Below are 15,913 nucleotides of genomic sequence, written 5' to 3'. Positions count from 1 at the left end.
GTCACTGAATTTTGACCATCTTCGAGGTTGTTCTTGGCTGACGAAACGAGCGCGGCAAGTTCCGCAGCCATCGGTCTCGTTGGGGTAGATGTCTTGAAACGGATGATGGTGGCTGTCGCTGGGAAAACCATGGCTCCAGAGGAACACTGGAGAGTTGCCGATCCATCAGTATAAATATATACGTGGTCGGCGTACCTCTCGCGCAAGAGGAGCAGAGTTAGTTTAAGAGCAGGTGATGGAAGCTTAGATTTTTTCCTAATTCCTGGCACGGTGAAGTGCACTGCAGGTCGAGCCAAACACCATGGAGGAATCGATGGCTTAGTTGCGGGGGTGAAGCCTGATGGAAGGCAGGAGTAATAATCCGAAATCGTAGTACAAAATGATGCCTGAGGTCTTGCTGACGGTAGTGTTGCCAGATGGTGGAAACGGGCACGGGCAACGTGCCTAATGTGCACTCTCAACACTTCCACCGCAATGTTTTTTTTGTAAATGTTGGTCCCGGGCGATCGCAGTAGTCGCTATTGTCGTTGTGGATTCTGTCGAACCAAGACAAACCCTGAGAGCCCGAACTTGAGTAGCCTGTAGAGCACGAAGATTTGTCTAGCAAGTGTTGGTCAGTACTGCAAACTTTATCTCAAGAAGCCCAGAAAAAGAGCCTTGTGCAATTCCAATGTTGCGTGCACTGACATTCCCCAAGTTTTTCCGTCCAGAAACTCAAAAAGCTGGGAGATTGCTGTCAGACTCTGTTTTAAGTAGGTCACGTGCGGGCTCCATGAGATATCTATATCAATGATTATGCCAAGAAATCTGTGAGTCCTCTCATTAGCAATTACCTGGCCATTGATCGAGATGGCGTAGGGTGTCATTGGTTGGCGAGTGAATGCCATCAGTGCACATTTGTCTGACGAGATTTCACGACCTTGGCACCAGAGGTATATAGCTGTCAGAGTAGCAGCTTTTTGAAGTCTTGCACGTATCTGAGGATGTGTCACAACTGAGGTCTTTATACATATGTCGTCGGCGTACATTGATATCTTGATCGCTGCTGGCAGATGATCAACGAGACCAATGAGTGCGAGGTTGTATAGGGTAGGGCTTAGTACACCACCTTGAGGAACACCTCGGTAGGTGTAGTGTCGTGTGGTTTGACCATCGCCGGTACACCCAAAAAACGATCTCATAAAAATGTAATAAGAAATCAATTGGAAAACTCGACCACCTAGGCCAACCATCTCAAGAGCATCGAGGATAGCCTCGTGAGATACGTTATCGTATGCTCCCTTGACATCCAAGAACAAAGCTGCAGATAATCTTTTGCATAACTTTTGATGCTGAATATACGTAGCGAGATCAATAACACTGTCGATCTACTGATGGGCGATCTCGACGAAAATCAGCCATGCAATTTGGTAACATGTAGTGTTCCAGGTACCACTCCAAGCGGGCAAGGATCATCTTTTCCGTTATCTTTCCCACACAGCTGGCCAACGCTGTTGGGCGATATGACGTGAGTTCAAGTGGGGACTTGCCTTGCTTCAGGAGAGGGATCAAGCGGCTTGTCTTCCATTCTTCGGGAACCATGCCATCTTGCCAAGATACGTTCTATAGACGTAACAGTTCTCTCCGTGCGCCTTCACTCAGGTTGTTCAAGGCGTGGTAGGATATTCCATCTGGTCCCGGGGATGAAGAACGCCTGCATAGAGCAAGAGCCGCTTCTAGTTCCTCCATTGTGAAAGGAAGATCCATGCAGTAGTCACCTGAAACAGGGATGTCACAGGGGGATCGAGAACCTGGACCGGTTGCTAGGCCAGTGACCCTTGCACAAAAGTCTTCTGCAACTTCAGCATCCAGTCGCCTTTGGAAGAGCGCCAGCGCTTTGAATGGCAAGCGTTGTTCAGGGAGGGAACGCAGACCACGTATGGTTCTTCAGATGTGGGAAAGTGGTTTTCGGGGTCTAGTTACTGGCAAAACTTTGTCCAACGTCGAGATGCCAATCTATCCATGCGACGTTGAATTTTCTGCTGTAGTCGTCTGGCTGTCCTAATGTCTTCAATGGATTTTGTACGCCGGTAACGCCGCTCCGCACGACGACGGAGTGCCGGAAGTCGCTCCAAATCTGTATCCAAATCCCTGTGCTTCGACGAAACCATGACCCTGCGCGTGGCGTCTCGCATTGCGTACTTGTGTCCTCTAATCCAGAGAACAAGCCCTCTCGACAAGCATCTTCAATGACGGAAGTAAAGTTAGTTCAGTGAATTAATCGATTGTGGTATGGTGGGAAGGACCTGGACATCCGCTTCATGACACGGTTCGTGGGAATGTGATCACTCCCGTGTGTCTCGATATCCGAAAGCCATCGAACACATCTTGTGAAAGAGCTGGAGACGAAAGCTAGGTCAAGACAGCTGCCATAATTCACGCCTCGTATGAACGTTGGGCTGCCGTCATACAGGAGTGAAAGGCCTTGGTTGCAGGCGAAGTTTGCAAGTCTTTGCCCTCTTGCATTTGTCCTTGTGCTTCCCCATGCCATATGGTGCGCATTAAAATCTCCGATGAGACATATGGAGCAGGGCAGACCGACAAGATGTTCGTTAATATTTTGGGATCAAAATTACTTGAAGGCGATATAATAACGCCTACAAATGTAAACATGAGTTTGCCCTTTTTATTTGTGAGGCAAACATATTGGTTGCCATCACGACACGGAATCGGCTGGCGAACATAGGTCAGCTCTCGACGAATAAAAACGATGACTTTGCTGCATACATCAGTTGTTACGGATATAACAGCTTCGAATCCCGATAATCTGGCTGGTTTTGACACGTTAGGCTCACATATGAGAATGATTGGAAACAAATTAGTATATATATACTGACGAATGTCTAAAAGGCCTGACTTTAGTCCTCTTGCGTTCCACTGGATGATTGACGTTGCCTTGACTTCTTCTCGAAAGGATGGACGATGGTTGGCAATGTCTTTATTCTATAGACCCAGGCACTGGCCCTAAGGCGTCCAGTACTTTCAGTGCACTTCGAGCAGACGTGGTTCCAAGGTTCGACAGGAATCACTCGAATGGCATCTATGAGGGGACGCAGCATTGAAATGACTTGACGATCTGCTTCGGGCGTGTCATCAGCGGCAGGAGTAGGCTCCCTAGCAGGCTTGACAATTTGTGGTTATGTGGGACAGACAGACAGACAGACAGACAAAGAACTTTTATTTTGGTCCTGAGAAGACGATGAGTGTCCCCGTTAGGGGGCAGCGTCTGCGGGCCGCACCCACGACGGAGCCGGGAGGTTGAGACTCTCGGCGATATCGCGGGCTCTCTGGACAGCCCTGAGTTGCTCTTCCTTGGCGGAGCTGGTGACGAGCCGAAGCCAGTCTTCCTCCGAAGAGGGAGACCCTGAGCCCCCGCACAAGTCGGGGCACTGCCAGAGCATGTGCTTAAGAGTGCATCTGGGATGTCCACAGCGCGGACAGCCCGGGTTGATGCCACCTAGGAACTTTGAGCAAATAAATGGAGACGGATACGTCTCCGTCTGCAGCATCCGCAGGGTGATTGCCTGTGGTCTGTTTAGGTGTGGGTGTGGAAGTGGAAACTTCCGACGCCCTAGTTGATAGTGCCTGCAGACCTCGTTAAAAGTAAGGAGAGGGTCCCTGTGCCATTGCCATCCCCCAGCCTCCGATTGCCCACTTCCGGCGCGGCGGGTGAGATCTCGCGCCTGGGAGTGAGCAAGTTCGTTGGCGTTGGGGACGGCTTCATGAGCATCGCTGCCCATGTGACCGGGGAACCAGATTAAGTGTTTTTTGCCTGTCCAAGATGCTGCAGAGAGAACGCGAGCGGCTTCCTTGCATACCGAGCCTTTCATGAATGCTCTAACGGCAGCCCGCGAGTCTGTGAAAATAGTGGAACGGTTCGTGGTGGCCATGGCTATGGCTACAGCCACCTGTTCGGCTTTGTCGGCGTTCACATTTTGATGCGTAAGCGACGTCAGCAGCTCCCCCCGCAGCGATGTAGCCACTGAAACAAAATGATTGGAAGCAGCGTATTGCGCAGCGTCGACGAAGGCGACGGTGTCCTCAATCTTAGCCGCCAGGCTAAGGAGGGCCCTGGCCCTCGCTTTACGTCTGCCGTAATTGTGCTGAGGGTGCATATTTCTAGGTATCTGGGATACCGAATACATTTCTCTGACTTTGACGGGGAGCGCGCACTCCCTCTGTTTGGTGATGCACGAACCTTGACCGATATGCGCTAGTAGCTGCCTGCCGGCTTCCGTGGAAGCCAGTCTTGTAACTTGTGACATCTGCTGCGCCTCGACTATCTCTTCAAAGGTGTTGTGGACACCTAGCTCCAACAGCCTTTCAGTACTGGTGCTCTGTGGGAGACCCAGTGCCTTTTTTATGCTCTTGCGAATGATTGTTTCTACTCTAGCTGCGTCCCTTCTGCTCCATTTGTGGGCCAGGGCTATATAGTTAATGTGGCTGATTAGGAAGGCGTGGAAGAGTCGCCTTAGATTACCCTCCGATAGCCCCCCTTTTTTGTTGGCCACCCTCGTGATTAACTTTGTCATGGAATCGGCTTTGGTTGCGATGCGCTCTAATGTGTAGTCATTACTGCCGTCCTCATCCAGGAACATGCCCAGGATTCTGATTCTGTGTACTACCGGAATGACGGATCCGGTCGCGGTGGTGATAGAGATATCGGGAGGTGTCCCTTTCTTTGCACCGATTGTGGGTCGGTATAGTAGCAGTTCCAATTTCTTAGCCGACAGGCATGGTCCTGCCTTCGCGAGAAACTCCTGAACGACTGTGATCGCTGTTTGTAATTTCTCTTCGATGTACCCGTCGCTACCTCCCTCGCACCAGACTGTGATGTCGTCGGCGTAGAAGGCGTGACCGATACCCTCAATCTCGGCCAGCTTTTGGGAAAGAGCTCTCATGGATAAGTTGAATAAAAAAGGGGAGAGGACTGCCCCTTGCGGGGTGCCTCTGGGTCCGAGATCGAATGTTCTCGAGCCCAGAGCTCCTAGGCAAATAGTGGCTTTTCTATCCTTTAGGAAGGAGCTGACGTACTTGTAGAATTTTTTTCCTAGACCTGCTTCTGTAATCGATTCGAGGATGTGAGAGTGTGTTACCTTGTCGAAGGCCTTTTCTAGGTCGAGTGCCAGGACGGCCCTGGTGTCTCTGGAGGCCTTGTCAATAATCTGATGTTTTAGAAGCAGCATTACGTCCTGTGTGGACATGGATGGTCTGAATCCAATTTGGTTAAACGGAAATAGATTTCTTTCCTCTGTGAATTTAGCGGCCCTATTGAGAATGACGTGCTCGGCGACCTTTCCCACACAGGAAGTGAGTGAAATCGGCCGTAGCGAGCCAAGCTCTAAGGGTTTCCCTGGCTTCGGGATGAGGATTACGGTCGCGTTACGCCACTCCAGTGGTACCTCGCCTGTCTCCCAAACCTCGTTGATTTTATTTGTGAGGAGCTCGATCGCCCCATCATCCAAATTCTTTAAGAGTTTATTTGTGATCCCATCGGGACCCGGTGCTGATCTGCAATTGAGTTCGTATAATACCTCTCTCACCTCCGCGTACGTGAAGGGGGAGCCCAGAGGGTCCGTTTCGTTCTCGTGCGTCACAGAGAGGTAGTCATTGTTTGAGCCGGGTTCGATACAGAGGTACCTCGAGGCCAAGTCGTCCGTAATTTGTTTCTCGGTCATACCAGAGTTTTTTAAGTTGTGGATGAGCCTATCAATAGTGAGCCTCTGATTGGCTTTGGATTGTTTGTCCCCAAGCAGATGCTTGAGGATGTTCCATTTTGCTCCGCTCCTCATTTGCCCGTCGACGGCGTTGCATACTTCGTCCCATTGCTGCCGAGCGAGGGTTTGGCTATGTTCATCTATTTGCTTATTAGGTTCTGCAATCTTTTTGCGTAGGCGTCTATTTAACTTTTGTGTTTTCCATTGTGCCTGTAGCGCGTTTTTGGCTTCTAGCAGGTGTGCTAATCTACTGTCCATGCACTCTACCTCTTTGTCCGTCTCTATTTCCTTTGTGGAAGCAGCAACGTCTTCTCGGAGGCGGCCGAATAATTCCTCTAACGAGCTGTATTTAGTCTCGTCCTTCTTTCTGATAGCTCTAAAGAGATCCCAATCCGTTACTCTGAATTTTCTGAGAGGTGGTGATGACACTCTTATCGCGAGGCTGCTGATGTAGTGATCACTGCTGAGGTTCTCTTGTAAATTGGTCCATACCGGTTCCTCCGCATTCCTAACCATGGTCAGGTCTGGCGTGGTATCCCTGCTGACTGAGTTGCCAATTCTGGTGGGGTATTTTGGATCGGTGACCAAGGTGAGACCGCAGGCTGCTATCTGTGCCGCGAGGGCCTTGCCCTTGGCCGTATCTTTGATGTAACCCCAATCTTGGTGTTGTGCGTTAAAGTCCCCTGCTATGATAAGCGGATGATCGCCTGCAATTTGACATGCCTTCTGGAAGAGAGCGTTAAACGTCTCCCTTCTGTCGGCTGACGAGCTGTACACGTTCAGAATGAAAACGGATTGGTTGAGTTTAGCGTTTTGGATGAGCTCGATCATGATGTGTTCGACTTTTAAGTTCGGCCTAACGTCGTGACGTAAATAGGCGAGGCTCTTTGAGACGAGTGTCGCTATTCCTCTTTTGCCCTCCGAAAAGTGCGCTTCTGCATGGTAGTCGCGAAGAGCGATCACATCGGTGAGTGTTTCCTGGAGGAGGATTACTGACGGCCTTTCGTTAGCAGAGCTAAGTAGTTGTTGCAAGACTGCCTTCCTTTTGCGGAAGCTGGCGCAATTCCATTGCCAGATAACTAGATTGCTTGAGTTAGCCATTTTACTTACGTAGTGGGGGCGTACCGAGCAGCGCAAGCTGTCTGTCGGATTCTAAAATTTGGAGCCTCGCTGTGTGCTCGTTCAGTTGGAGCTTGATGGGGCTAATTTCGGAAACTATGTCCGATCTTAGCTGGTCAAGCAGTTGCTTAATCCCCGAGACGTTAAGCGTCTCCTCGTCGTCCATGGGCTCGGGGCTCGCCCTGCGTTTAGCGCCTCTGTTAAGAGAGGCGGCTGCTGCGACAGCTTGGCCGCCGATCGCGCGTTCTCTCTGCTGCATTTCCTGCAATAATGACTTAATTTCAGAAAGTTCCTTTTTAAGAGACGCGTTTTCGCGCTCGAGTGATTGAATTTTGCCTAGCGTTTGCTCTTGGAGTTGCCCTTGTTGTGCGGGAGCACGGGTCTCACCTGTTTTAGCTGCCTTTTCCGCCCAGGTGGGTTGTGAGTTGATCCGGACCCGGGATCTGCTCCTGGATCTCGATCTAGAACGTTCCGCGGTGGCGTTCCTGGGAGCGTTCGTAGTTGGCGTTGTGGCTGGAACTGGGGTTCCTCGACCCCCAGCGTTGCTCGTTGCGTTGTTCTTGTTGCCGCGTTTCCTTCCTCTTCTGCGTCGTCTCCTCACGACATAAGGAACTTGATACCTGTTTTTGCAAGTTCGGTCGCCGGTGAGGTGAGCGTCTCCACAAAGCGCGCACTTGGGTTGCACACATTCATGTCCGTTTGTGGTTTGCAAAGTTCCGCACTTTTCACACACTTTTTCGGTCGGTCTGGGGCAAACGTCGTGCCTGTGACCGACCCGTCCGCAGTTGCGGCAAGTGTCTATTTGCCTCTTGTACAGCGTGCAGCGCACCATGTTGGGGCCGCAGCGCACATAGTTGGGCACTTTCATGCCATTGAACAGTATGATCACGGTGGTCGACTCTTTTATGCGCCTGACTCCGAGCACCATCGGGTTTCTGGGTGTGACAAAAAGGCTTTGCAGTGCAGCTTCGGGCAGATCGGCATCGACGCCTCTGACCACGCCTCTGCAGGTATTACCCGGAGGCGTAATGTATGCCGCGATAGGGTGCCGTTTGTCCGCCAAGATAATCTCTCGGACCTGGGAGTATGCAGTGGCGTTCAGTTCGGAGGGTGTGCTTATAACAAAGATATTCTGCATTGCATTCGCACACACGATATCCTCCTCGGCTGCCACCGGGGGCAGTTTGGCCGCCATTAAAATGGCGTTCGTGACTTTGATCTGACTGCATTTTCGCACGTCCAGCCCTCCCCCCGGGCGGACGACAACTCGAAAGTGGGATTTAGGCAGGCGCGGTAGCCTGGAGGCTGCGGCAACCTTTCTTAGCTGGCTGGCTTGTTTGGCGCCAACGCGGGTGCCTTTTTGCGTTGCCTTGCGCGTCTCGTTCTCGACGCAGGTTTTGTCCGCGTTCCGCTTTCTGTGAGTGGTAATCCAGCCGTTGGACTCGGCGTCTTCTTTGGAGATTTGCTCTCCCTGTACCATTGCCTCGTAAGGCATGGCGGAATGTTTTAGAACGCTCTTGGGCGTCGGCTCAGCGAGCGGCCGCACCTTCCCGCGCTACGGCGGAGCCGATGTCGTGCCAAGCCAAAATAGGCTTAACCCTTGGTGTCGGAGAAAGGACACACAAAAAAGGTTTCAGTGGACCTACCGTGTTAGATGCGCCATCCAATTGCTCCTTGCAACTTCCCGGAGTCGTTGCAGCAGAAATCGTGAGGAAAAAGTACATTGGAACAAGTAGGACAACTTCGGTTGGCGGAGCTGATGCAGACACGTCCGCACGTCACGCCGCCATCTAGCGTCCCCCTATGTGGGAAGTTGCTAGCTTGGAAGCGCAGGCCATTCTTCCTGAGAAAGATTCCTTTCAGCCAATTTTCTTGTGCTGTTCAGCCCATTTTTGGCCTGATTGGAGAATGTGGGCGCTACAGTGGAAGGGCCCCTCTTATTTAGTGTATCTGCCTTTTTTGAGGAGGTTCGGTGACGCCGACGCCGACGCCGGATCGTTTCAGCAGCCTCCCTTTGTGTCGAATTGTCCCGAACCTTTTGATTGAGAACAGCGACCTCTTTCTTGATGCGAGGGCAGTCCCTAGACCAGACAGCATGGCAACCATTACAGTTGCCACACTTGAGGCCAGTAGCCCGGCAAGTGTCCTCCGCGTGAGGTTCAGCATACCGGGGAAACAGTAACGAGTTTGGACAGACCCCCTTGACATGTCCAAGCCTAAAGCACTGATGACATTGAAGATGCTTTTGTACGTACGAAGGGCCGTACAAAGGCCTCTTGTACGATTGCCTGTTCAGCAATCGGAGGTTGCTTGAGTGTTCCTCGGGTACGAACACGATGGCGTGAGGCCAGCGTTGAGGCCTTGACTTCAGCGTCGCCGTGCTCGCTTGCGTTGATGTATTCGCGTCCTCCTTTTGGCCCTCTTTCTGCTAACAGAGATGAAGCTATCATCCGATAAGTCTTCACCCGGCACAGGTTACAGCTCAGTGTCATCGGTGTCACTGAGCAGGCTTCCTCTCTTCCTCGTAAAGGACGGCCTTGATTAGCTCTGGCCAGGAGGGCCTCTGGAGGGCACCGCGTCCATGGCCACAAGACCGGGAGCCAAGGCACCAGGAAATTCCGAAGATTTCACCAGCAACCAGAGAACACAGATAGAAGCGTTCTACCAAGAAGACACTTCGTCGTCGTTGTCCCGCCCCAGATGTTCTACATGTACCTACCTATATACATAACCTTAGGGTGACGCCGACGGCAACAATTCGCTTGGAGCGTCCATATTTCTATCGGAATAATAAATGGAGCGGAGCATGACATTGTGTCCACATAATTTCTTAGTCGTTTTACAGCCAAGATGACTGTGCGTCACTTGCGGCTTTAGCAGACGCGGTGAATGAGCAAAATTGACGCAAGTCTCGGCATTGTCCGAGCGCGCGAAAAGTGATCGGAGTTTCGGAGTGATCTGTAAGCGGCAACTAAGCATTGTAATAACATGCTCCTAATGCTCGCGATCCGTTTTTGTGCCATCTGCAACGTAATCTGGCTTTTTTCCTCTGCTCGCATTGGATGCGACGCTCTCTTGTCCTGGATCCTGATGATCGATAATATTATTGCGGTTACAATGAACAGCTTCATTCGCACTAAACTTTATTTTAAATGGTCTTTGTTAACTACAACACACTGTTCTTTTGAAAAGCATGCTTAACGTAACAAATACAACAATGTACGTTATGCCTACTGTTTCACCCGTTGCTAGTCTCATCAATTCCAAGGCACGCTTTTCTTTCCCGTGTTGCAGCGCGCCGCCGAAGTGATCGACACACAGTGCGCTGAAGTGCACTTGCTCGAAGTGACACCGGTAGTGACACCTAAATTTGCCCGTGTGACACGGGTAATAATTTGTTTCATTCGCCAACTACGGTGAGGAAGTTCCTGCCTCTAAAGTCAAGAAAAGAAAAGAAACGCAGATTTAAAAATTCATTGTTTTGTTTTCTTTGTTTTTTTTTGGTCCTTGCCTGCCATTTTTTCTAAAACAGTAAAGCTGCTATAAAAGAGATCAGTCACCTCTTAAGTCCCACATACGGGTACACCAAGCGCACACGTGTGGTCCAATTGGGAAAGTCCGCCAACTCCTTTCCTCTACGTCGTTGTAAAAGGCCAGCGTATGAGTAGGCGGTCGTGCAAAAATAGTTACCTACCCGGCACTCATCAAGCGTGCACCTTTGCTGCGATATCTGCGCCAAAAGAGAAAACTTAAAGGCTCAGAACGATCGCCACCACGCGATATAGCGCCTTACCTCACGTCCGTAAGGACTCGTTTACTACGATCCGTCCCTCTGCACGGCACCGCTCACTCCACAATACGCAAAGTGCCGAGAAGTGCAGCGCGGCGCCGATTACATCTCCGTTCCATATTTAGGCTCTCAGCGCCGTTCCCGCGGGGCCGGTGAATCGCTTACGGCAAACATGTCTCGCTCCGATAAACATCGCCTTATCGGCTTTGCCTTTCTTACCTTATTTACCTCCCCTTAGCATTAGTCTTTGTCCTGCGCGTGCATTGCGCTTTCGCGTGCCGTCCGATAAGGATCGCGTTGCACAATTTTCTCGAAGGCATTTCCCCTTGTAAAGCTATTTAAGCGAGTCAATCCAACGAGAAACGCCGCAGGCGGGACGCTGAATGTTTTCCTGGACACGGGACGTGCTTGCGTAATAGGCTTCGAGATGTAATCCGCTGCGTCTACGAGTGTTTGTCCTTTCCGCGCTGGCGCAGCAAGAAGTCATGAGAGCCGGCGACGTACCTTATTTAGCTGTTTTTGTATGCGCTGCGGAAGTACTCTAGGAGGAACACGCCCGCACGCTGTTGCACGCGTGCGAAAGCTATACTTCCGGATATTGTGCAACCCGATAAGATCGTCGAGGCGCGGTATAGCGCCAATGACGTGGAGTTTGTCTGTAACCCGCCGTGGTGGCTCAGTGGCTATGGCGTTGCGCTTCCAAACACGAGTTCGCGGTTTCGATTCCCGGCACGGCGCGCATTTCGGCGGGGGTGAAATGCAAGAACGCTCGTGGTACCGTGCATTGGGTGCACTTTAAGGAACCTCAGATGGTCCGAATTAATTCGAAGTCTCCTTCCCGACTACCGTTTATAGTTATGATGGTGCTAGCAGTGCTGATGATAGGCTGATAGCGACGACGACGACGATGACGACGATGATGATGATGATGATGATGATGATGATGGTGATGGTGATAGTTCTTATTGATGGCAGCATCGTAACGAAATAGAGGCTATAGTTGCCACCCGTCAGAGCACCCGGAAACGACCATTTGAAGACGCCACGCGCCCCAAGATGTCCTGGGACTTGCGTGTACTCTGTCATGGGTGACGATGCACCAGGTTTCATGCGAATATCTGAAAGCGAAACCCTCAACACGCTGACCGACTCCACCAGAAGCTTCCGTTCGCGTTAGGAATAATGCGTGTAGTAAAACTGCAAACGCGGTATACCTACGCCCCGCACACTTGCACATCGGCAGCCATCAATACGTTGCACTTATCCCGGGCGCCAGAGATTTCCTTTCCAGATACGCAAAGCAACTATCCCGGCTCTTCTTCTCTACAATACCGACACATCCTTTTTGCGATTATTACGCGCACTACCGTGGGTGCCCACAGATGCCGGTAACAGCCCGTGCGCAGCGGCAGCAGTGTGGGCAACGCGTGTCGAAGCCGCGCACCGAACGAAGCCGTTCAGCAGAGCGGCGCGGTGCCGTGGCACTGGGGCGAAGAGCGCCACCAGGACGGTGTCTCATCTTGCCTCTCCATCTTCGGGTTCCATGATGAGGATCCTAATGAGGGAGAGCGAGACGCACAAAGTGGTCGTGAGAGCGCGCGCTCCCCTGGTGGAGGAGGATGCCGTTAATGCTTTTTCCACGAGCGTGCAAGCGCGGGGATGCGGGTGGAATGGCGTCCGCGCTGGCGCCTGCGTGCTCGCTCTGTCGGCGCGACTCTCCTCTGTCGCCTTCGCTTCATCGTTTTTTGGATGCGCAGGCGTTTCCCACCTGCAAACAAAATAAAGAAAATTATCAGTAATATTCGAGTTCTTGCTAGGCACACATCAATAACAGCGTCGGCTGAGAGAAGCCCGGGACGACAGCAACAATTTGCTAATGCAGTCATAAGCTGTCTTTCTATGCTACTATACTGAAGAATGCAAATGTTTAGATGGATTTACAAATTTGAGAAGGAAGGGTCTTCACCAGGTGCCATGGTTCTCGCCCGCTCCGCAAAGTCTCATTGCATGTTAGATAACTACCTATTGGCTGTAGGATTTTAGGACACCACTCTCTGGGCCTGTAACCACAGTAGTTACATAAGGTCTCCTCCAAATATTTGAGTTCTGGCAACGTGTGATATCGGCGCGTTTTTCTCGTACACCTGCGGTGATCATTTGCGGAATGTCCCCCCCCCTCTCTCTAAAACACGTGACAAAGCAGGCACGAAGGAGATAATTTAAACGAACGGTCCTGGAGGTAGGTGGAATCGTGCACGTTCCACGTGCATCTTAAGGTAATCTGCGCAAAAACGAGACGGAATGAGCCCAAACTGAACGGACACGTAATAGCTGACGCTGTATGGAAACGAAGTTGGAAAATGAGTTAAACATCCGCAACCAGAAGTTCGGTTTCCACAGTCAACCTGTCGGAAATCAGCAGTTTGCTTCTGCAACACTCCTACCAAAAAAAACTGAATGTGTTATATAATCACTAGGAACCCCCATTCCAGTGCATTACTTTCGCGTTGATATATGCAAGGTGTCCGAAGTATCGTGCACCAAAATTTAAAAATATGCAAATGACACGCAGTTGGACAGAACCAAGGCAAATGTTGTTTGGCGTCGCTTGGAGATGCACAGATCATTTTTTGCATTTGCCTAATTACATAATTAGTCTTAATCAATCAATCTTCTATACTAGATGAAAAGTGTAAATGAAAAAATTGTAGACAAACACGAAAAATTCCTGATAGAGCTTTCTGTGGCTCAATACGTGCTACGTAAAATCGTTTTTCCGAGCAAGAGAGAAGCCCGCGAATAAAGGCAATGTGTCTCTAGCGGCCTGTAGCGCGGCAATTTTGTGTGTATCTTGGCCTCCTTTCACGCTCGGAAAAACACTGTTATGTAGCATGTATTAAACAACAGAAAGCTGTATCGGGAGTTTTTCATGTTGCTCTACGATTCTCTCATTGACACTTTTCGTCTAACTATAATGTCCTAGAAATTTGTTATCTAATTAGGACTAATTATCTATCTAGCTGGAATGCAAAAAATAATGAGTATCTCCAAGCGACGAAAAACAAGATTGCCTTGGTTCTGTACAGCTTTGGGACATTTGCATATTATTTAATCTTGGTGCATGATAGTTTGGACACCTTGTACAACACACAGTTTATAACTTCCTTTAATGTTTTAAAAGTTTTAAATTTATGCTAAACCATGCGTGTTTATTCGCGTGCCGCGTCGTATACACTTCTTTTGTAAAATCTACCCCAGCGTGACTTAGCGATAATTCATTACAAATTATACCAAACTTCCCATCTGCGTCTTCGTTAGTATGTGCATTTGCGCTGACGAGGTATTTTTCTGAATGCTACGACGGCAGCTAAAGATACAAAAATCCCTGCTGGCCTTCATCACTTCGCATTTTATCAGCTTACGCTACCGTCGATGCATACCTACAAGTTCTGCATATATAGAGCTGCTGCAGGGCTCACTTATTTAGCGCCATTTGCCAACACTCAGGAGTGTTAACATTTAAAGAGGAATAACAGCATAGTCGGATAGTTTATCTGCCTTATCGTGGTGTGGTGCGACTTACGAGCACGTGTCGAGAATTCGACGCCATTGCACGCTCGGCAAAGGAAGCGTCATCTAAAAAATTCCGTCGGCTGCGGTCCCGGTCTACTGACAGGCGCGCGAATAACTGAGGAGAAATTTATCAGTTCACCCGATAACGAAGTCGCTGTGCCTGCTCAGCTGGGGCCCGTGTGCAGCTATCCTGCAGAGCTCGTGCACCGCACGATAACGCGAAAACGCGTGTTTCGCACTGCTGTTCCACTGTTCGTTTCGTTGCTGATAAGCGGCTTAGAAACACAGTTTTACTTTTCCTTTGTCTTTTTCTGTCGCCCGCGCGCCCCAGAGCAATGGCCTGCTGCTGGCCCTGCAGATATGCATGTCGCTTACCGTGCGCTCCTACCTCCGCGCACCACTGTATTTATCCCTGTTTGCCGTGATTGGCTATGCAAATTGAGCTCGCATTGAACTCTTGTACTTGCGAATTGTAAACAGCCACGAAAGTGTTTCGCCTTGGGGCATATCTCGAGGAGAGCTCGGTGACGCTCTTGATCCAGCAACTGACAATGCTGGACGCTGCGTTGCTAAGGCTCCTGGCAGCATTAGCCTCGCATTTCTTCTGCCAGCATTTACTCCAGAATAGTTTCAAGCATGAATCAACAAGCGGAGCTAGCATACCCAGAGCCGGGAGAAAAAGTGTGGAAAGGCAGAAACTTCGCCAACTATGCTGCGAATCCCAATGTTCCACCTATATTAGTGGGGGATTAGTAGGCCTTTGTGAACGTCACAAAGGCCTAGTCTTGTGGCTGCGCATGAACGTCACACGCAGCCACAAGTGGCTCACAAATGCTGGAAAAAAAACGAGTTACGTAATGCGCCAAACCTAGCCAGACATGCACACGAAGGGACAAGTGATTTGTAATAGAAAACGGTGCTTATATACGACTAAAAGAAAAAGTGCTGCTGTGTCCAGATGGTTGCTCATCGGCAAGAAGCTCACTTTCTGGGGAACGGACGAGGTAAAAAAAAAAAACGCTGGACTTTTTGTTCAAAAATCCTAAGAAAAGTGCATCAGAGAAAAGTTGACCATTTCTGGCATAGTTGAAGGAAAGCTCACCAGCTTCAATTCTTACTGATGAGTAATAAATTCTGGGATTTCGGGTGCCAAAGCCATGATTTGATTATGAGGCATGCCGTAGTGGGAAATTGTGAAATAATTTTCTCTACCAGGAGATCTTTAGCGTGCCCCCAACGAACGGCACAAGGGCACTTTTGCATTTCGTCCCCATCGAAATGCGAAATTTCGCTGATTAGGACTATTCATGTGGAGAGTGTGGAAATCTCGCAGATATAACTCACAATGTTGTGTTAGCATGTCACATTAACCATTCAAAGGTAAAGGACGATTTGCTACCCGGCCAGCATTCTTCGCGTTTCTAGATAGTAGGGGGTGAGTGAATAAGAGAGTCCATATATAAAAGAAAAAATAAAAGTCCATAAAAGTTTGCTCATGTTTTGTGTCCCTTCTTCGTTCGACGTCATGTCTTTTTGCACGCAAAAGTCTTATAAGAGTCCATATCACCGGTGGGTCGCTATATGAATTGTTGGAAAGGAGATGAGGTATGAAGTCAGTGTGCGTCGGTTTCAGTTGTACGTTTCCTTTGTCTTTTTTTTTTAATTTGCTAGTTAT

At 49.8% G+C, this 15,913-nt stretch overlaps 1 protein-coding gene across 1 annotated transcript in view; it reads right to left on the bottom strand.

Annotated features, from left to right (window-relative positions):
* Positions 1 to 8,670, bottom strand: part of LOC139055548 (uncharacterized) — an 81,542-nt gene extending 72,872 nt beyond the window's left edge. Inside the window, exon 1 of the mRNA XM_070533057.1 lies at positions 7,263 to 8,670. Within this exon, the coding sequence (XP_070389158.1) occupies positions 7,263 to 8,370 (1,108 nt within the window). The 5' untranslated portion in view covers positions 8,371 to 8,670. The remainder of the gene's footprint in view (positions 1 to 7,262) is intronic.
* Positions 8,671 to 15,913: the final 7,243 nt, after the last annotated feature.

The sequence above is a fragment of the Dermacentor albipictus genome, chromosome 2 (genome assembly GCF_038994185.2).
Source record: "Dermacentor albipictus isolate Rhodes 1998 colony chromosome 2, USDA_Dalb.pri_finalv2, whole genome shotgun sequence".
Taxonomy (NCBI): domain Eukaryota; kingdom Metazoa; phylum Arthropoda; class Arachnida; order Ixodida; family Ixodidae; genus Dermacentor; species Dermacentor albipictus.
This window is presented reverse-complemented; position numbering and strand designations above follow the sequence as displayed.